The 22,500-nt window shown below is 39.8% G+C and overlaps 1 protein-coding gene, 1 long non-coding RNA gene and 1 pseudogene across 2 annotated transcripts; all 3 read right to left on the bottom strand.

Annotated features, from left to right (window-relative positions):
• Window positions 1-6,052: 6,052 nt before the first annotated feature.
• Window positions 6,053-7,433, bottom strand: LOC146313702 (uncharacterized). Its single transcript, XR_014772072.1, has 3 exons — window positions 7,320-7,433; window positions 6,924-7,169; window positions 6,053-6,376 (listed from the first exon to the last, which is right to left on the bottom strand). It is a non-coding gene; the product is annotated as an uncharacterized LOC146313702 (long non-coding RNA).
• Window positions 7,434-7,475: 42 nt separating this feature from the next.
• On the bottom strand, window positions 7,476-19,568 carry LOC146313703 (uncharacterized). Its single transcript, XM_084738400.1, has 9 exons — window positions 19,475-19,568; window positions 18,253-18,311; window positions 15,501-15,539; window positions 13,733-13,765; window positions 12,467-12,496; window positions 10,792-10,821; window positions 10,351-10,389; window positions 7,550-8,168; window positions 7,476-7,503 (listed from the first exon to the last, which is right to left on the bottom strand). The coding sequence occupies exons 1-9, from the start codon at window positions 19,483-19,485 to the stop codon at window positions 7,476-7,478; spliced, it is 888 nt and encodes a 295-aa protein (XP_084594526.1). The 5' UTR covers window positions 19,486-19,568.
• On the bottom strand, window positions 11,292-12,338 carry LOC146313704 (uncharacterized; annotated as a pseudogene).
• Window positions 19,569-22,500: the final 2,932 nt, after the last annotated feature.

A 22,500-nucleotide genomic window follows, 5' to 3' on the forward strand; every position in this document is an offset into this window, starting at 1 on the left:
ACACACACACACACACACACACACACACACACACACACACACGAACACACAGACACACACACACACACACACACACACACACACACACACACACACACACACACACAAACACACACACACGAACACACGAACACACAGACACACACACACACACACACACACACACACACACACACACACACATACACACACACACACACACACAAACACACGAACAACATGCAGCAAAAGAACAAAAGTCGTTCTTCAGAATCAGGACAGTTTGATGTTTTATTTATATATTTAAACCTGCTGTGTGAAACACAGGAAACACATGTGAAACACAGGAAACATGTGAAACACGTGAAACACGTGTGAAACACAGGAAACATGTGAAACACGTGAAACACGTGTGAAACACAGGAAACATGTGAAACACAGGAAACATGTGTGAAACAGGAAACATGTGAAACACAGGAAACGTGAAATACAGGAAACATGTGTGAAACAGGAAACGTGAAACACAGAAAACATGTGTGAAACAGGAAACATGTGAAACACAGGAAACATGTGTGAAACAGGAAACATGTGAAATACAGGAAACATGTGAAACACAGGAAACACGTGTGAAACAGGAAACATGTGAAACACAGAAAACATGTGAAACAGAGGAAACATGTGAAACACAGGAAACACGTGTGAAACAGGAAACGTGAAACACAGAAAACATGTGAAACACAGGAAACATGTGTGAAACAGGAAACATGTGAAACACAGGAAACATGTGAAACACAGGAAACATGTGAAACACAGGAAACACGTGAAACACAGGAAACGTGAAACACAGGAAACATGTGAAACACAGGAAACATGTGAAACACAGGAAACATGTGTGAAACAGGAAACATGTGAAACACAGGAAACACATGTGAAACAGGAAACATGTGAAACACAGGAAACACGTGTGAAACAGGAAACATGTGAAACACAGAAAACATGTGAAACACAGGAAACATGTGTGAAACAGGAAACATGTGAAACAGGAAACATGAGAAACACAGGAAACATGTGAAACACAGGAAACACGTGTGAAACACAGGAAACACGTGTGAAACACAGGAAACACGTGTGAAACACAGGAAACACGTGTGAAAAAGGAAACACGTGTGAAACATAGGAAACACGTGTGAAACAGGAAACATGTGAAACACAGGAAACATGTGAAATACAGGAAACATGTGTGAAACAGGAAACATGTGAAACACAGGAAACATGTGAAATACAGGAAACATGTGTGAAACACAGGAAACATGTGTGAAACAGGAAACGTGAAACACAGAAAACATGTGTGAAACAGGAAACATGTGAAACACAGGAAACATGTGTGAAACAGGAAACATGTGAAACACAGGAAACATGTGAAATACAGGAAACATGTGAAACACAGGAAACACGTGTGAAACAGGAAACATGTGAAACACAGAAAACATGTGAAACAGAGGAAACATGTGAAACACAGGAAACACGTGTGAAACAGGAAACGTGAAACACAGAAAACATGTGAAACACAGGAAACATGTGTGAAACAGGAAACATGTGAAACACAGGAAACATGTGAAACACAGGAAACATGTGAAACACAGGAAACACGTGAAACACAGGAAACGTGAAACACAGGAAACATGTGAAACACAGGAAACACGTGTGAAACAGGAAACATGTGAAACACAGAAAACATGTGAAACACAGGAAACATGTGTGAAACAGGAAACATGTGAAACAGGAAACATGAGAAACATAGGAAACATGTGAAACACAGGAAACACGTGTGAAACACAGGAAACACGTGTGAAAAAGGAAACACGTGTGAAACACAGGAAACACGTGTGAAACACAGGAAACACGTGTGAAAAAGGAAACACGTGTGAAACATAGGAAACACGTGTGAAACACAGAAAACATGTGAAACACAGGAAACATGTGAAACACAGGAAACATGTGAAACACAGGAAACACGTGTGAAACAGGAAACACAGGTAAGATGTGAAACACAGGTAAGATGTGAAACACAGGAAACGTGTGAAACACAGGAAACACGTGAAACACAGGAAACACGTGTGAAACACAGGAAACACGTGTGAAACACAGGAAACATGTGAAACACAGGTAACGTGTGAAACACAAGAAAACGTGTGAAACACAGGTAACGTGTGAAACACAGGAAACGTGAAAGACAGGTAACGTGTGAAACACAGGAAACGTGTGAAACACAGGTAACGTGTGAAACACAGGAAAACGTGTGAAACACAGGTAACGTGTGAAACACAGGAAACGTGTGAAACACAGGAAACATGTGAAACACAGGTAACGTGTGAAACACAGGAAACATGTGAAACACAGGTAACGTGTGAAACACAGGAAACGTGTGAAACACAAGAAAACGTGTGAAACACAGGAAACGTGTGAAACACAGGAAACGTGAAAGACAGGTAACGTGTGAAACACAGGAAACGTGTGAAACACAAGAAAACGTGTGAAACACAGGTAACGTGTGAAACACAGGAAACGTGAAAGACAGGTAACGTGTGAAACACAGGAAACGTGAAAGACAGGTAACGTGTGAAACACAGGTAACGTGTGAAACAGGAAACATGTTTGAAACACAGGAAACGTGAAAGACAGGTAACGTGTGAAACACAGGTAACGTGTGAAACAGGAAACACGTGTGAAACACAGGTAACGTGTGAAACAGGAAACACGTGTGAAACACAGGAAACGTGTGAAACACAGGTAAGATGTGAAACACAGGTAAGATGTGAAACACAGGTAACGTGTGAAACACAGGTAACGTGTGAAACACAGGTAACGTGTGAAACAGGAAACGTGTGAAACACAGGTAACGTGTGAAACACAGGTAAGATGTGAAACACAGGTAACGTGTGAAACACAGGTAACGTGTGAAACACAGGTAACGTGTGAAACACAGGTAATGTGTGAAACAGGAAACGTGTGAAACACAGGTAACGTGTGAAACAGGAAACGTGTGAAACACAGGAAACGTGTTAAACACAGGAAACGTGTGAAACACAGGTAACGTGTGAAACAGGAAACGTGTGAAACACAGGTAAGATGTGAAACACAGGTAACGTGTGAAACAGGAAACGTGTGAAACACAGGTAACATGTGAAACAGGAAACGTGTGAAACACAGGTAATGTGTGAAACACAGGTAACGTGTGAAACACAGGTAACGTGTGAAACACAGGTAAGATGTGAAACACAGGTAACGTGTGTGAACCACAGGTAACATGTGTGAAACACAGGTAACGTGTGAAACACAGGAAACGTGAAACACAGGTAACGTGTGAAACACAGGAAACGTGAAACACAGGTAACATGTGAAACAGGAAACACGTGTGAAACACAGGAAACACGTGTGAAACACAGGTAACGTGTGAAACACAGGAAACATGTGAAACACAGGAAACACGTGTGAAACACAGGAAACACGTGTGAAACACAGGTAAGATGTTAAACACAGGTAACGTGTGAAACACAGGTAACGTGTGAAACACAGGTAAGATGTGAAACACAGGTAACGTGTGAAACACAGGTAACGTGTGAAACACAGGTAAGATGTGAAACACAGGTAACGTGTGAAACACAGGTAACGTGTGAAACACAGGTAAGATGTGAAACACAGGAAACACGTGTGAAACACAGGTAACGTGTGAAACACAGGAAACGTGTGAAACACAGGAAACATGTGAAACACAGGTAACGTGTGAAACACAGGTAACATGTGAAACACAGGAAACGTGTGAAACACAGGTAAGATGTGAAACACAGGTAACGTGTGAAACACAGGTAATGTGTGAAACACAGGTAACGTGTGAAACACAGGTAACATGTGAAACACAGGTAACGTGTGAAACACAGGTAAGATGTGAAACACAGGAAACACGTGTGAAACACAGGTAACGTGTGAAACACAGGAAACGTGAAACACAGGTAACGTGTGAAACACAGGAAACGTGAAACACAGGTAACATGTGAAACAGGAAACACGTGTGAAACACAGGAAACACGTGTGAAACACAGGTAACGTGTGAAACACAGGAAACATGTGAAACACAGGAAACACGTGTGAAACACAGGAAACACGTGTGAAACACAGGTAAGATGTTAAACACAGGTAACGTGTGAAACACAGGTAACGTGTGAAACACAGGTAAGATGTGAAACACAGGTAACGTGTGAAACACAGGTAACGTGTGAAACACAGGTAAGATGTGAAACACAGGTAACGTGTGAAACACAGGTAACGTGTGAAACACAGGTAAGATGTGAAACACAGGAAACACGTGTGAAACACAGGAAACGTGTGAAACACAGGAAACGTGTGAAACACAGGTAACATGTGAAACACAGGTAACGTGTGAAACACAGGAAACACGTGTGAAACACAGGAAACGTGTGAAACACAGGAAACGTGTGTGAAACACAGGAAACGTGTGAAACACAGGAAACATGTGAAACACAGGAAACGTGTGAAACACAGGTAAGATGTGAAACACAGGTAACGTGTGAAACACAGGTAATGTGTGAAACACAGGTAACGTGTGAAACACAGGTAACATGTGAAACACAGGTAACGTGTGAAACACAGGAAACGTGTGAAACACAGGAAACGTGTGAAACACAGGAAACGTGTGAAACACAGGTAAGATGTGAAACACAGGAAACACGTGTGAAACACAGGAAACGTGTGTGAAACACAGGTAACGTGTGAAACACAGGAAACGTGTGAAACACAGGAAACGTGTGAAACACAGGTAACGTGTGAAACACAGGTAACGTGTGAAACACAGGTAACGTGTGAAACACAGGTAACGTGTGAAACACAGGAAACGTGTGTGAAACACAGGAAACGTGTGAAACACAGGTAACGTGTGAAACACAGGAAACGTGTGAAACACAGGTAACGTGTGAAACAGGTGAATCAAAGGTGAAAGACTGTTCAGAATGTGGACGAGCAGCAGCTGACTGGAACATTAAGGAATCTGGTCGAACCAGAAGTTTGTGTTTCCTGAAAAGGGAGGAGGCGTCATTTCATCCAATTATAGCAGATTATGATTTAAAACAATAAATGAAGCCCCGCCCACAGGTGTGACTCACCACAGGTTAAAATGAAAACAACAAACTCATGTTTATGAAACTTTCAAACTGGATGTTATGATTCACTGAAGTTCAATAATAAAGTGAATGTATGTTTCTGTATCACACGGTTTTATATCTGATATCAGACACATACGTGTTTCTAATCTTGTAATTCAAATTATTTTATTAAACCAAATTTCTACTGCTTGTTTAAATATGTCTGTTACTGAAGTACTACTACACTACTACTACTACTAATACTAATACTAATACTAATACTAATACTAATACTGTGTAAAATTCCATTTACATTTCAGGTTTTCATAACCCTCAACTCTCAAGACAGAAGGTCTTTCAAGTCAGATATCAGACATCAGTTTGGTCGTGTCTCATTGATTCTTGTTTGATTGATCCTTGTCTCATTGATTCTTGTTTGATTGATCCTTGTTTGATTGATCGTTGCTTCATAGTTCCAGGTAAGAAATAAAACTCCAGGAAAGAAGGGAACAGGAAGAACAATGAGGTTCTGGTGTACGGAACGTTCTATGACAACATTCAATTATATAAACTGAAGGTTTAGATTCCAAATTACATCACATTCCAGTTTCAGCGTGTGATTATTGATCAGTTATTTACATAAATTTATTATTGATCTGTAATCACACATTTATTATTGATCTGTAATCACACACTGTGTGATTATTGATCAGTTATTTACATAAATTTATCATTGATCTGTAATCACACGCTGTTTATTGATCTGTAATCACTCATTGATTATCGATCTGTAATTACTCACTAATTATTCATCTGTCATCATTAAAAGTGTGTTGATCTGTAATCATACACTGATTATTGACCTCTAATTATGAACTGATTATCAGTATCAATAAAGACTAGTAGACTGAATGAGGTAAGTTTTTGACAGTTCAAACTTTATTAGCAGTTTCTCTGTGGACAGACAATCATGAATGTTTTTACAGTGAACGATGACTGTATGTACATGTTAACACACACAGAGCAGATCTCAGATCAGCTGCTGGTTTAATATTTCTGCATTAGACTGAAGACAGACAGGTAGGTAGAGAGTGAGACAGAGAGTGAGACAGACTAAGGACGGTCCAATGGTGGGACACTAAAGCAGCCAGAGTTCAGCGAATCAGGAATGAGCTGGAATCAGGGAACGCTTGAAGTTTAGTTGTAGATTAGCTTCTTGTTGTTGTCACGGTAACTGGGCTCTGATGGGGATAAAAAACAAAAACAGTCAGCTGACAATCACGTCTGTAACACTGTGTGTGTGTGTGTGTGTGTGTGTGTGTGTGTGTGTGTGTGTACAGATGTGTGAAGTATCTCAGTGTATTTAAGTAGAGTTCAGGAATCTACTTCAGTTGAGTATTTTTTCATTCATATCATATTAAACAAAGACAAACAAGACAAAAACGATGTAACATGTTTTCACATTAGTGAATCTGTCGTCAGCCTCTGGCTTCATCAGTGTTACTAATTATTTTCAACATTTGTTTGTTTGTTTGTTTTGAAACTTAGAATAATTTATTACCCTTCAAACTGTAGTAATATGTGGGTCAGTGGAGACGTTCAGACGTCAGTAGAAATGTCCTTCAGAGGACGACTTTTAACTTTTTTACTTTCATACCTTGAGGACATTTCAGAGTCTGAACTTTTTCACTTTCACTGCAGTATTCAAATTGAAACAGTACTTCTACTTTTACACAAGTGTTTGTACTTGTATTGCAGTAAGGAGTGGGAGGATGTTTGTGTTGGTACCTGGAGTCGCTGAGATTCGACTGTTCAGAGTCTAATTCATGGCTGAAAGAAGAAAACAAACATTGAACATGATCCCATTTCGCTTCATAAAATCAATATAGATGAAGTGTAGAAACCCTGATCTGAACTGTGACTGGCTGTGAGGCAGTGTGATGTCACAGTAGGGTGTGACCTTTACCGTCTGGGTGGGCGGGAGGATTTTGTCAGGCAGGTCCGATGAATTGTCGTCTTCATCAGCAGATGGTGCTGCAACAAGAAAAGAGATGAATGTTTTCTTGTTCCTCCATGTTGGACTGTGAATCCTGTCAGACTAGAACCTCGTGTTGTTCTTTCATCCTCACTTCTGTTACATCAGATGAACAAAGTATCTGATAAATACATTTCTAGTCATTTTACCTTCAGTGGAACCGACATTTTCTTGACTCTGTATGTCAGCCTCTGTAGACTCCTCAGCCTCCTCAGCCTCCTCAGACTCCTTAGACTCCTTAGACTCCTTAGACTCCTCAGGCTCCTCAGTTGGCTCAGCCTCCTCAGACTCCTCAGACTCCTCAGTCACCTCAGCCTCCTCAGACTCCTCAGCCTCCTCAGCCTCCTTAGACTCCTCAGTCACCTCAGCCTCCTCAGACTCCTCAGCCTCCTCAGCCTCCTTAGACTCCTCAGGCTCCTCAGTTGGCTCAGCCTCCTCAGACTCCTCAGACTCCTCAGTCACCTCAGCCTCCTCACCCTCCTCAGTCGCCTCAGACTCCTCAGACTCCTCACCCTCCTCAGTCGCCTCAGCCTCCTTAGACTCCTCACCCTCCTCAGTCGCCTCAGCCTCCTTAGACTCCTCACCCTCCTCAGTCGCCTCAGCCTCCTTAGACTCCTCACCCTCCTCAGTCGCCTCAGCCTCCTTAGACTCCTCACCCTCCTCAGTCGCCTCAGCCTCCTCAGAACTTTCATCTACAACCTGACTTGTTTCAGAGCTTTCATCTGTCTCCTCTGCTTCCTCACCCTCTGATTCTTCCTCCTGTGTATCTCCATCCACTACCTCATCACTCCTTTGATCCCTCGTCTTCCCGTCCTTTTTGTCCCCCGTGTCTGTGCTGTCCTCCCCCTCAGCCATGTTGTTCATTTCTGCATCTGTCTGTGACTGTTCTTCCTCACCCTCATCTATTTCCTCATCCTCACTCTCAGACTCGGCGTCTGTCTGGTCACTGTTGTTGTTGTTGTTGTCATCACTTCGTCCATCAGATGTGTCTTCAGAACCTGAGGGTGAAAAATGTCTCCACTGAATCAAACTGTCACACATGTAACATGTTAAAATACGTAATGTAACTTACTTAAATTATACAAGTAACATGAATCTGTTACAAACTCTTTATTTACTTATGTACCTATTTATTTTTATTTATTTCCTCATTAATTCATCTATAGTTATGATTATGACAATGATTATTATTAATATTATTGCATTAATATTCTTATTATTGTATTGTTTTACTTTTTATTCATCTATACAGATGTATTATTATAATAATTATATGAACATTTATGTGTCGTGTATAGTTTTGAACATAATTAATTAATTCTATGGCTGCAAGTAATGATTATTTTCATTGTTTATTAACCTGTTGATGATTTTCTTGATTAAATTATTAATCAATCCTGTCACAATCTTGTCAGTTGAAAAATAGGTCCAAACATGAATGTACATGCGTGTACTTTTTGTGGAATCATTATTTTGATATTGATCAACCTCTTGATCATCTTTTTTTTTATTAATCAATTTGTTGTTTGGTCCTTAAAATGGTGGAAAGTATTGATCAGTGTCTCCCATAGATTAAGTTGATGTCCTAAAATAAAAAAATATATTGAGTTTACTGTCAGAGACGAGTAAAGAAACCAGAAAATATTCACATTTAAGAAGCTGAAATCAGAGAATTTGGATGTTTTAAAAATAAATAAATAAATAAATAAATAAATAAATAAATAAATAAATAAATAAATAATAATAAAGACTCAAAAATGTTTAGTTGATTAATTAATCAATCTTGTCATGTCCATGCACTCCACCTGTTTTCACGTTTGGACCTATTTTTCAACTAGTGATCAATCTGCCAATATTTTTTCTGCGACTTATTTTCTTGTTTGGTCCATAAAGTAACGAAAAATACGATCAAAACCCAAATGTGTAACAAAACAGCTGAAAAGTTTTCAGTAACTTCCTTCTTTCTGTCTCTGATCTGATCATGTTTTTAATGCAGTGACACATTTCATCTGTTTTTCCTTCATTTCAGACACATTTTGATTTAAACTCAGCTGGACACACAGTGACGAGTCACAGTGACGAGTCACAGTGACGAGACACATGTGACGAGTCACAGTGACGAGACACGTGACGAGTCACAGTGACGAGTCACAGTGACGAGACACACGTGACGAGTCACAGTGACGAGTCACAGTGACGAGTCACAGTGACGAGACACACGTGACGAGTCACAGTGACGAGTCACAGTGACGAGACACACAGTGACGAGTCACAGTGACGAGTCACAGTGACGAGTCACAGTGACGAGTCACAGTGACGAGACACACGTGACGAGTCACAGTGACGAGTCACAGTGACGAGTCACAGTGACGAGACACATGTGACGAGTCACAGTGACGAGTCACACAGTGACGAGTCACAGTGACGAGTCACACAGTGACGAGACACACAGTGACGAGTCACAGTGACGAGACACGTGACGAGTCACAGTGACGAGACACACGTGACGAGTCACAGTGACGAGTCAGTGACGAGACACACAGTGACGAGTCACAGTGACGAGTCACAGTGACGAGACACACGTGACGAGTCACAGTGACGAGTCACAGTGACGAGTCACAGTGACGAGACACACGTGACGAGTCACAGTGACGAGTCACAGTGACGAGACACATGTGACGAGTCACAGTGACGAGTCACACAGTGACGAGTCACAGTGACGAGTCACACAGTGACGAGACACACAGTGACGAGTCACAGTGACGAGACACGTGACGAGTCACAGTGACGAGTCACAGTGACGAGACACACGTGACGAGTCACAGTGACGAGTCACAGTGACGAGTCACACAGTGACGAGTCACAGTGACGAGTCACACAGTGACGGGACACACAGTGACGAGTCACAGTGACGAGTCACAGTGACGGTTTAGTTTCAGGTTAGTTTGTTCTCTGTGACCCTGATGTCTTTTTTCTGACTGTCCTGAAATCATCAACACACGACAGACAGAAAGAAAAAGGAAGAAGGAAACGTGGAGGAAACACACAGTATGATGACAAACTGATTGATAAGGAGAATAAACAGAGTTTTTTATTCTTATACAAACATGTACACATCAGGAGCAACTTATTGATGACACGTCAGGTGTGAACTGATCAGCTGATAATTAGTGTTCTTACCAGCTGTTTCTCCAGCGGGGTCGGTCTGACTGTCTCCACCTACAGAGTCCAACACACAAAGTTCAGTCTATAGACTGAATGTAAATCTCCTCATGAAGTATTTACGCTACAGAAAGTGTTTCATATAGAACCTGAGGAAGAACATCATGAACACACGGAACAAAACAAACTCTGCTGTAAATCACTAATTAAAAATCTGTTTTGGTGAACAAACACGTCGTTTTTCTACGACATACAGCGACGCATCGTCAGCATAAAGGAGTGAAACCATGACGATCATTAATCGTTTAGAATCAATCAAATATTTTCAATGACTCTGAATTAATCAATTTACAAACAGTGATACATTTGAAATGAATTTAATCCGAATGTCTTGTTCAGTTTAAACTTGATTATTTTTTATTATTGTTACATGAATTAAGTTCAAACTTTCAAACTGACCTGGAGATTCAGTTGCATCATCTGTTGGAGCTGAAACAGGTTAACAGACAGACAGGTAAACAGACAGACAGGTAAACTGACAGGTAAACAGACAGACAGGTAAACAGACAGACAGGTAAACAGACAGGTTAACAGACAGACAGGTAAACAGACAGACAGGTAAACAGACAGACAGGTAAACTGACAGGTAAACAGACAGACAGGTAAACAGACAGACAGGTAAACAGACAGGTTAACAGACAGACAGGTAAACAGACAGACAGGTAAACAGACATAGAGGTTAACAGACAGGTAAACAGACAGGATAACAGACAGACAGGTAAACTGACAGAGAGGTTAACAGACAGACAGGTAAACTGACAGACAGGTAAACAGACAGACAGGTTAACAGACATACAGGTAAACAGACAGACAGGTTAACAGACAGAGAGGTAAACTGACAGGTAAACAGACAGGTTAACAGACAGACAGGTAAACTGACAGACAGGTAAACAGACTGGTTAACAGACAGACAGGTAAACTGACAGACAGGTAAACAGACAGACAGGTAAACAGACAGAGAGGTAAACTGACAGACAGGTAAACAGACAGACAGGTTAACAGACAGGTAAACAGACAGACAGGTAACCAGACAGAGAGGTAAACTGACAGGTAAACAGACAGGTTAACAGACAGACAGGTAAACAGACAGACAGGTAAACAGACAGAGAGGTTAACAGACAGGTAAACAGACTGGTTAACAGACAGACAGGTAAACTGACAGACAGGTTAACAGGCAGACAGGTAAACAGACAGACAGGTTAACAGACAGACAGGTAAACTGACAGGTAAACAGACAGGTTACAGACAGGTAAACAGACAGACAGGTAAACAGACAGAGAGGTAAACTGACAGGTAAACAGACAGGTTAACAGACAGACAGGTAAACAGACAGACAGGTAAACAGACAGAGAGGTTAACAGACAGGTAAACAGATTGGTTAACAGACAGACAGGTAAACTGACAGACAGGTTAACAGACAGAGAGGTAAACAGACAGACAGGATGACAGACAGACAGGTAAACTGACAGAGAGGTTAACAGACAGACAGGAAAACTGACAGACAGGTTAACAGACAGACAGGTAAACAGACAGAGAGGTTAACAGACAGGTTAACAGACAGATGGGTTTACTGACAGGTAAACAGACTGGTTAACAGACAGGCAGGTAAACTGACAGACAGGTTAACAGACAGACAGGTAAACAGATAGACAGGTAAACAGACAGACAGGTTTACTGACTGGTTAACAGACAGGTAAACAGACAGACAGGTTAACAGACAGACAGGTAAACAGACAGACAGGTTAACAGACAGACAGGTAAACTGACAGACAGGTAAACTGACAGGTAAACAGACAGGTTAACAGACAGGTAAACAGACAGACAGGTAAACAGACAGAGAGGTAAACTGACAGGTAAACAGACAGGTTAACAGACAGACAGGTAAACTGACAGACAGGTAAACAGACTGGTTAACAGACAGACAGGTAAACTGACAGACAGGTAAACAGACAGACAGGATAACAGACAGACAGATAAACTGACAGACAGTTAAACAGACAGGTAAACAGATAGACAGGTTTACAGACAGACAGATTAACAGACAGGTAGACAGGATAACAGACAGACAGGTTACCTTCAGCTTTTTCAGTAGTGTCTGTAGATTCTGTGGAGACAAATGTATAATGTTGTTTGTAGTTTCTACACCTGTGTGTGTTGTTTTTTATTAGAGACGCACCGATTGAAATTTCTGGTTTTTATAAGAGTCTGACCTGCCGATTACGATTTTCAGTCTTTCTAAGAAATGTAACTGACAGCATTCACAAACATTTTTGCAACTTTTCTTGTAAAAATTAAATTGTATGTTCATAATAAAACACTGACTATTAAATATTCATTAAATACTATTTAAATTTTCTCCAAAGTCCTCCAGGTTACAGCCAGGATTTATTATAGGTTTACATTAAGATCATGAATCCAGTGAATGTGATGATTCGCGAAATCCTGCGAGATCATCGTGGGACATGATTTCACGTGATTTCCTGTGGAAGCAGATGTAAACAAACCGGATGCTAACACAGTGCAACAGTTCGCTGCAGTATAACATGAGAAAAACAAACACAGAAGTTAAACGAGTCTGGATGAGAAAATGTTTGAGGAGACGCATCAACACAGGTTGTTTATTCTTCAGCCAGAACAGGAAGTGAGATTTTAACTGTCCCTCTGTGAACAGCAGTCTGCTGCTAGCTTGCTAGCATTAGCCTGAAGTGCGAGAGAGTTTACGGCTGTTTTGCGTCATCATCAGCTGCTCTGTCTCGTTGTAGACTGTCTGTCTTCTCTTTATCCTGTTCTTTGAATCTGTCTCTGACATCATCTTCATGCAGACGTGTGTCAGAGTGTGTAGCTGTGATCAGCGCTGTGGTGACATCACAGACAGTTTGTCTGCTGCACGCATCACGTGACCATCGTGCAGAACACGTGTGTGACAATGACGGGCACAGAACCGGATTTGTGATGCTGACTGGCTGGTCACCGGTCAAGGCCAGTCATGCTGAAAACCAGCCGGTTCCGGTCTCTGACTGGTCAATTGGCGCATCTCTAGTGCGTATATATTCTATAGTACTATATAAATAATGTTTTCTATAAAATATAAAGGTGCTACATAAATAAAGGTTGTTATTTTACATATTACACACACACACACACACACACACACACACACACACACACACACACACACACACACACACACACACACATATACAGTGAGTGCCATGTATATATACTGTATGGTATATATGTATATTGTATAGTGTGTAAACACTGTCAGTGTGTTTGTTAATATGAATCAATGTGTATGCAAATATGTGCATGATTGTTAATGTGTGTGTGTGTGTTTTACCGCTCAGGTGTTCCACCACAGGTTTAACTCTCTCTGAAATTGCAGATACAAAACAGGTGTAAACAGATGTTAACAGGTGTAAACAGATGTAAACAGGTGTAAACAGGAGTGAAGAGGTGTAAACAGGTGTAAACAGATGTAAACAGGTTTAAACAGGAGTGAAGAGGTGTAAACAGGTGTAAACAGATGTTAACAGGTGTAAACAGATGTAAACAGGTGTAAACAGGAGTGAAGAGGTGTAAACAGGTGTAAACAGATGTTAACAGGAGTGAAGAGGTGTAAACAGGTGTAAACAGGTGTAAACAGATGTAAACAGGTGTAAACAGATGTAAACAGATGTTAACAGGTGTAAACAGATGTAAACAGATGTAAACAGGAGTAAAGAGATGTAAAGAGATGTAAACAGGTGTAAACAGATGTAAACAGGTGTAAACAGGTGTAAACAGATGTAAAGAGGTGTAAACAGATGTAAACAGGTGTAAACAGGTGTAAACAGATGTAAACAGATGTAAACAGGTGTAAACAGGTGTAAACAGATGAAACAGGTGTAAACAGGTGTAAACAGGAGTAAAGAGGTGTAAACAGGTGTAAACAGGAGTAAACAGGTGTAAACCGATGAAACAGGTGTAAACAGGAGTAAACAGGTGAAAACAGGTGTAAACAGGAGTGAAGAGGTGTAAACAGGTGTAAACAGGTGTAAACAGATGTTAACAGGTGTAAACAGGTGTAAACAGGAGTAAACAGGTGTAAACAGGTGTAAACAGGAGTAAACAGGTGTAAACAGGTGTAAACAGATGAACCAGGTGTAAACAGGTGTAAACAGGAGTAAAGAGGTGTAAACAGGTGTAAACAGGTGTAAACAGGTGTAAACAGGTGTAAACAGGAGTAAACAGGTGTAAACAGGTGTAAACAGGAGTAAACAGGTGTAAACAGGTGTAAACAGATGAACCAGGTGTAAACAGGTGTAAACAGGAGTAAAGAGGTGTAAACATGTGTAAACAGGTGTAAACAGATGAACCAGGTGTAAACAGGTGTAAACAGGAGTAAAGAGGTGTAAACAGGTGTAAACAGGTGTAAACAGGAGTAAACAGGTGTAAACAGGTGTAAACAGGAGTAAACAGGAGTAAACAGGTGTAAACAGGTGTAAACAGATGAACCAGGTGTAAACAGGTGTAAACAGGAGTAAACAGGTGTAAACAGATGAAACAGGCGTAAACAGGTGTAAACAGGTGTAAACAGATGAACCAGGTGTAAACAGGTGTAAACAGGAGTAAACAGGTGTAAACAGGTGTAAACAGATGAACCAGGTGTAAACAGGTGTAAACAGGTGTAAACAGGAGTAAACAGGTGTAAACAGTCATAACAAATACTGATAACATTCAACTCAACGTCAGTAAAGTCAAAGTGGTTCAGATAAGATTCATTGATTGATTATTAACTGATCAGCTGATGTTTGTTCACAGTGTGGCTGTAATAAACGCTCTTACAGCACCACTTTCTGATGTCATGTCCAGGCAGTGTGCGCTCTGATTGGCTACTCTGTGGGTTAGGGTTGATCCAAAGAGTCCACGGAGGCGTGTCTCTTATCAGGGTCAAAGGTCAAAACTTTAACCCAAGGATCTGATTTACTGAATTTATTAATCAACATATTATCAATAAATATGAAGTGATAGTGTTTATATTTACTTCTGTAGCTATTGTTTATTAGGAGCAACTTATTGATGACACGTCAGGTGTGAACTGATCAGCTGATAATTAGTGTTCTTACCAGCTGTTTCTCCAGCGGGGTCGGTCTGACTGTCTCCACCTACAGAGTCCAACACACAAAGTTCAGTCTATAGACTGAATGTAAATCTCCTCATGAAGTATTTACGCTACAGAAAGTGTTTCATATAGAACCTGAGGAAGAACATCATGAACACACGGAACAAAACAAACTCTGCTGTAAATCACTAATTAAAAATCTGTTTTGGTGAACAAACACGTCGTTTTTCTACGACATACAGCGACGCATCGTCAGCATAAAGGAGTGAAACCATGACGACTGAGTGAGAACATTAATTATGAAAATGAACTGCCATTTAATGTGTGTGTGTGTGTGTGTGTGTGTGTGTGTGTGAATTTGTGTGTGTGTGTGAGTGAGTGTGAGTGTGTGTGTGTGAGTGTGAGTGTGTGTGTGTGAGTGTGTGTGTGTGTGTGTGTGTGTGTGTGTGTGTGTGTGTGTGAGTTTGTGTGTGTGTGTGAGTGAGTGTGAGTGTGTGTGTGTGAGTGTGAGTGTGAGTGTGTGTGTGAGTGAGTGTGAGTGTGTGTGTGAGTGAGTGTGAGTGTGTGTGTGTGTGTGTGTGTGTGTGTGTGTGAGTGTGTGTGTGTGTGTCTGTGTGAGAGTGTGTGTGTGAGTGAGTGTGAGTGTGTGTGTGTGTGTGTGTGTGTGTGTGTGTGTGAGTGTGTGTGTGTGTGTGTGTGTGTGTGTGTGAGTGTGTGTGTGAGTGTGTGTGTGTGTGTGTGTCTGTGTGAGAGTGTGTGTGTGAGTGTGTGTGAGTGTGTGTGTGTGTGTGTGTGTGTGTGTGTGTGTGTGTGTGTGTGTGAGTGTGTGTGTGAGTGTGTGAGTGTGTGTGTGTGTGTGTGTGTGTGTGTGTGTGTGTGTGAGTGTGTGTGTGAGTGTGTGAGTGTGTGTGTGTGTGTGAGTGTGTGTGAGTGTGTGTGTGTGTGTGTGTGTGTGTGTGTGTGAGTGTGTGTGAGTGTGTGTGTGTGTGTGTGTGTGTGTGTGTGTGTGTGTACGACAGTTCAGTTCAAGTCAGAGTATTACTGGTCATGTTTTTTTTTTTTTTTCAAATCTCCTGTTTATAAATTTAAATATTCCGATACTGTACATACTGTGTACATGTACATACTGTGTACATGTACACAGTATGTACATGTACATACTGTGTACATGTACATACTGTGTACATTATATATGTTACACTCCATCTAATACAATATTTGTAACATATACGACTTATAACATCAGTTATATATATTAAATATCTTCTTTCTAATTATTTTAATGTACTTATAGATTTATTTATATCTACTGTTCACTCTCATTATTTAAATCATATATGAAGAATGTATCTGCCAGTTTTATTACAAATATTATTTAGAGTATTTATATTTACTGTTCAAATACAAACTGTCTAATTTACACATCTAATAATTACAAAACATTTTTTAAAACATATTTCTTATGTCATGTGGTAAAATTAAATGCATTTAGTTTATTGTTCATTTTATAACAATATTTCATCACAGTTTATTGTGATTATTGTTGTTATTGTGAATATTTAATAATCTCAAAGTAATAGCTATAAACTGATTAATAATGACTATAAGCACAAACAAATAATTATCAACTGTTATACAAACAATAATCCTTAAAAACCCATAGAGGAAAGTGTTTTACATATGACAACAACAACAACAACAACAACAACAACAACAACAACAAGTGCAAATCTATTTATACATGTAGCAATATTTAAAGATGCTAATTAGTTGTCATCAATGAAATTCTGGATATTAGAAAATAACTGATAATCATAGTACAAATATATTGTTATAAATAAATGTAAAAATATAGCATAAATATAATTCAATTATTAATTTCTTAATTTTGTTAAACCGTGATTTCTTTTTCTGTGTTAGTATCAGTCAGTCATTAAACATAATCAATGTCACTTTCTAATGATTAATAATCATGATGTGATTAATGTGTTTCAATTGTTATAATTAATGTTTAATGTTTCTTAATTGATAGATAATATTAAGTTTACCTTTAATAAATTCATGGTAAATGATATCAATAGTTGTCAAAATGATATTAATGAACTGTTTATTTATTTATTAAGTATTAAAAAAGCAATAAATATTATAATTGATTGGAAATGGATACATTGAATCACAAAATTCTGAAAATATAAAAATATAAAGTTTAAGCTCTTATGTCATTAAACTAATTATCAATGATCTTATTTATCATGTTGTGTAATATTTTCTTATTGACTGATAAATATAATTTTCATTGTTTTTAAATATTAAATGGCATATGAATATTTTGATGTAACTTCTGAATATTACCATAAATCACATTATATATTTATTAATGATTAATCACTGAGGAATAAATTTTACCTCATATTTGCAGTTAATGAAATATTATAATTAAAAAAGTTTTCAGTCATGATTTTTCATGTCACAACTTTTATTATATATATCTATATATATATATATATATATATATATATATATATATATATATATATACACATACATATATGTATATATATATATATATTATATTTATTATTTACTTATTGATTGTTAGTCCTTACCAATAAAAAAACAACAGATTTTAAGTTTGCACTGACATGTTTGATGATTGTAAAAAAACAAAGAATTAATTAATAAAAAAAATTACATTGAACATTAAAAAGTGAATATTTATAAAAACATTATTAATGAGTGATGATGTCATAGCTCACCTGGGAGAGGAGCTGCGAGTGAAACAGCGGCGAGAGCGACGAGCAGCAACACAACACACCTGTAACACAAAAGGTCCCCACAATGTAAGTTTATAAACAGGTGTATGTCCTCACAACACGAGTGTAAACACACACTCACACACACACACACACACACACACAGACACACACACACACAGACACACACACACACACACACACACACACACACACACACACACACACACAGACACACACACACACACTCACACACACAGACACACACACACACACTCACACACACACACAGACACACACAGACACACACACACACACACACAGACACACACACAGACACACACACACACACACACACACTCACACACACACACACACACACACACAGGTTGATTTGACTGCAGCCTGTTTGCATGTTTTCCGTCGATGATGTCGAACAGGAAGACAGAAGGACAAAGATTCAAACAGATTCTGGACCAATCATTAATGTCCGTCTGCTCCACATATTTTTCTATTGGCCAGATTGTGATAGGATTCATTAATCGATTAATCAAGAAAATGATTGACAGATTAGAGTTGAGTAAAGACTGAAGTGACGACAGTAAAGAGTGTAAAGAGACGAGAGGGAGGAGTGTCGAGCAGCTGCAGGCTGAAACCAGTCTGAAGGGTTAAATGACGGAGCGTCTTTGTGTTCGATCCACAGAGAGAAAAAAACACAAAGCGTCTGTTCTTTGCTGATGTATGGAGAGAAAACGAGCTGCAAGACAAAACCGCTCTGAGCTCTGAGAAGCTTTAAGCTTCAACAAGAGTCGAGTCTTTAACGACTTGAACAGACACTTTGAGACTCATTCAACTTCCCATCAGAACTTATCAGCCAATCACCAGCCCAGAATCTGATCAATATCATAAAATATATAAACTCCTTAATAATCATTAATGAGGTGGCAGCACAAACTCTTCCAACGTGACAGGAATGTATAGATATATATATATTTACAGTATTGATAATTTGTCACCGTAATCACATTTATCAAACATTTCAAACAATGAAATTTCTCTGTTTGATCAACTTTGATCAAGTTTTTAGTCGTAAAAGTTGTGACGTCGAATGAATTTTGTTCCTTCTGACGTGTCAAACCTGTAACTGATGTCAGCTCAGAATCCAACAGATCAATAAACTGAATGACTTATTATTGATTATTGATCAGAAAAATCAAAAACTCACCGTCGGAGCATGTTGTTGTTCAAACTAACCTCAGTGTGATGAAACTTTTGGTGTCTGTCGAGTTTCTGAACTCAGCTGAGAGAGAACAGCAGCTTTTTATACTCAGACTCCTCCTCCTCCTCCTCCTCCTCCTCCTCCTCCTCCTCCTCCTCCTCCTCCTCCTCCTCCTCTTCCTCCTCCTCTTCCTCTCCTCTCTGATCACCTCTCCATCCGTCTGTCTCAATGTTTAATACTGTTTAGTGCAAAAAAGATGACAGCAGCATCTGATTCTACTGTTTTTACTCACATCACTATAATATTCACACTTTCATTTACACCTGATTTATATCAGGTTTGAATCCAGATTAAGAACAGAGTTTACACCTGATTTATATCAGGTTTGAATCCAGATTAAGAACAGAGTTTACACCTGATTTATATCAGGTTTGAATCCAGATTAAGAACAGAGTTTACACCTGATTCAGAATAGTTTGCACTAGATTGAGAACATAAAGAATTACAGTGACCAACCACATCCACACATGTTCCTTATGAGGAAATGTAGAACACTACACACACACACACACACACACACACACACACACACACACACACACACACACACACACACACACACGTGTGTTATGTGTGGTATGTTGCCCTCATTCACAGAACAGGTTGGACCATATTTACCAGAACACAAAGCATTGATGAGGTTGAAAAAAAGAAATTAAAACTAAACATTCATGAACAAAAACCAACATCTGTGAAGAAACTTTTAAAGCTTTTTTAAATGTATATAGTCTCCTTTTCATTTATAAAAACTAAACATTTGGAAACAATAAAAACTAAACTATATATTTAGGGTCAGTGAAACTGAAATCCAGTTGAAAGTTGAAAGTGTTTATTCAGCCTGTAAACGTTTTTTTTTTTTTTAATGTACTTTGGAGGCAGAAACTGTCACATCACCTTATTGTGTGTATATATATATGTATATATATATATATATATATATGTATGTACATATTGTATCATGTCATATTATATACACATATTGATTATACCTGAAAATGGGGGGGGGGGCACGAATTATAATGCATGAATTATAATATTAAAATATTAATAATTCAGACTTACAATTACAGAGCTGTCAATCAGTGGTGGGTGGGACTTTACCTGTGTACATTCAATAATGTGTGTGTGTGTGTGTGTGTCTGTGTGTGTGTGTCTGTGTGTGTGTGTGTGTGTGTGTGTGACTAAACACACCTGGATGTTTCCAGTAAACTATCAGGATCATTATGGACGACCTCGTTCTGTGAAACACATTAATTATATTAATGATCATCAGGTGACAGACATTCAGACCTGACAGACCAGATTCCAGACCAGCTGAAAATAAACCTTCACACTGACTGGAAGCAACAAGGACCAGGAAGAGGACCTGGACCTGGTTTCCCAGCAGGGACACCAGCCTTTTACTGTTTTTTATATCTACTGTAAATGAAGAGATCTTCATTATTTACTAGAACGTGTTAGCAAATGAAAACAACTGAAATTCCTCCACGTTTTTACGCCGTACATGTCAACACAACTTGATCAGTGACACACTTTGTACACAGCTGCACACCTGGAGACAGGTAACATGACAGACACAAACATATCACTGAACATGTTGGTTATTTTACTGTCAGCCGACTGAATCAATCAAAGTTCACGTCTGCAGGGACCAGATGCTTTTACTGGACCGCTGAATCTTCTCTTATTATAAAAACTGTGTTGCTCATATTTTGGGTAAAATGACCAGATCAGTTTGCAATTAGTGGCCGTGAATTTGAATGTTGTTCACCGCTGAGAGAGAAAACGATGTTTACAGCGTCCACTCGTCAAAACACAGGGTGAATATGGACAGAACGCCACTACAGGCTGGAGAGAAACATGGACTCACTGCGGCTTCATTAGGGTACAAACCGGGTTCGACCCGCTTTTATCTTCAGAACTGCCTTCTTCATGACGTAGATTCAACAAGGTGCTGGAAACGTTCCTCAGACGTTTTGGTTCATATTGACTCGATATCATCACACAGTTGCTGCTGATTTGTCGGCTGCACATCCGTGATTTGAATCTTCTGTTCCACCACAACGTTCTGTTGGACTGAGATCTGGTGACTGTGGAGAACAGTGGAGAACAGCGGAGAACAGTGGAGAACAGCGAAGAACAGCGAAGAACAGTGGAGAACAGCGAAGAACAGCGGAGAACAGCGGAGAACAGCGAAGAACAGCGGAGAACAGCGGAGAACAGCGAAGAACAGCGGAGAACAGCGAAGAACAGCGGAGAACAGCGAAGAACAGCGGAGAACAGCGGAGAACAGCGGAGATCAGTGGAGATCAGTGGAGAACAGTGAAGAACAGCGAAGAACAGTGGAGATCAGTGAAGAACAGTGAAGAACAGTGGAGAACAGTGGAGATCAGCGGAGAACAGTGAAGAACAGTGGAGATCAGTGAAGAACAGTGAAGATCAGTGGAGAACAGTGGAGAACAGCGGAGAACAGCGAAGAACAGTGGAGATCAGTGAAGAACAGTGGAGAACAGCGAAGAACAGTGGAGAACAGCGGAGAACAGCGAAGAACAGTGGAGAACAGCGAAGAACAGTGGAGATCAGTGAAGAACAGTGAAGAACAGTGAAGAACAGCGGAGAACAGCGGAGAACAGCGGAGATCAGCGGAGAACAGTGAAGAACAGTGGAGAACAGTGGAGAACAGCGGAGAACAGTGGAGAACAGTGGAGAACAGCGGAGAACAGCGAAGAACAGTGGAGAACAGCGGAGAACAGCGAAGAACAGTGGAGATCAGTGAAGAACAGTGGAGAACAGCGAAGAACAGTGGAGAACAGCGGAGAACAGCGAAGAACAGTGGAGAACAGCGAAGAACAGTGGAGATCAGTGAAGAACAGTGAAGAACAGTGAAGAACAGCGGAGAACAGCGGAGAACAGCGGAGATCAGCGGAGAACAGTGAAGAACAGTGGAGAACAGTGGAGAACAGTGGAGAACA

The sequence above is a fragment of the Lutjanus erythropterus genome, chromosome 16 (assembly GCF_056507025.1).
Source record: "Lutjanus erythropterus isolate fLutEry1 chromosome 16, fLutEry1.hap2, whole genome shotgun sequence".
Lineage (NCBI taxonomy): Eukaryota > Metazoa > Chordata > Actinopteri > Lutjaniformes > Lutjanidae > Lutjanus > Lutjanus erythropterus.

Bases quoted from the DNA above. Each gene is read 5' to 3' on its own strand.
- LOC146313703 (XM_084738400.1), bottom strand. The intron at 12,497-13,732 runs GTAAAACACACA...TTGTCTCCACAG, and splicing joins TGTGGTGGAACACCTGAGCG to AATCTACAGACACTACTGAA. The intron at 10,822-12,466 runs GTAACCTGTCTG...AACCTGTTTCAG, and splicing joins CACTACTGAAAAAGCTGAAG to CTCCAACAGATGATGCAACT.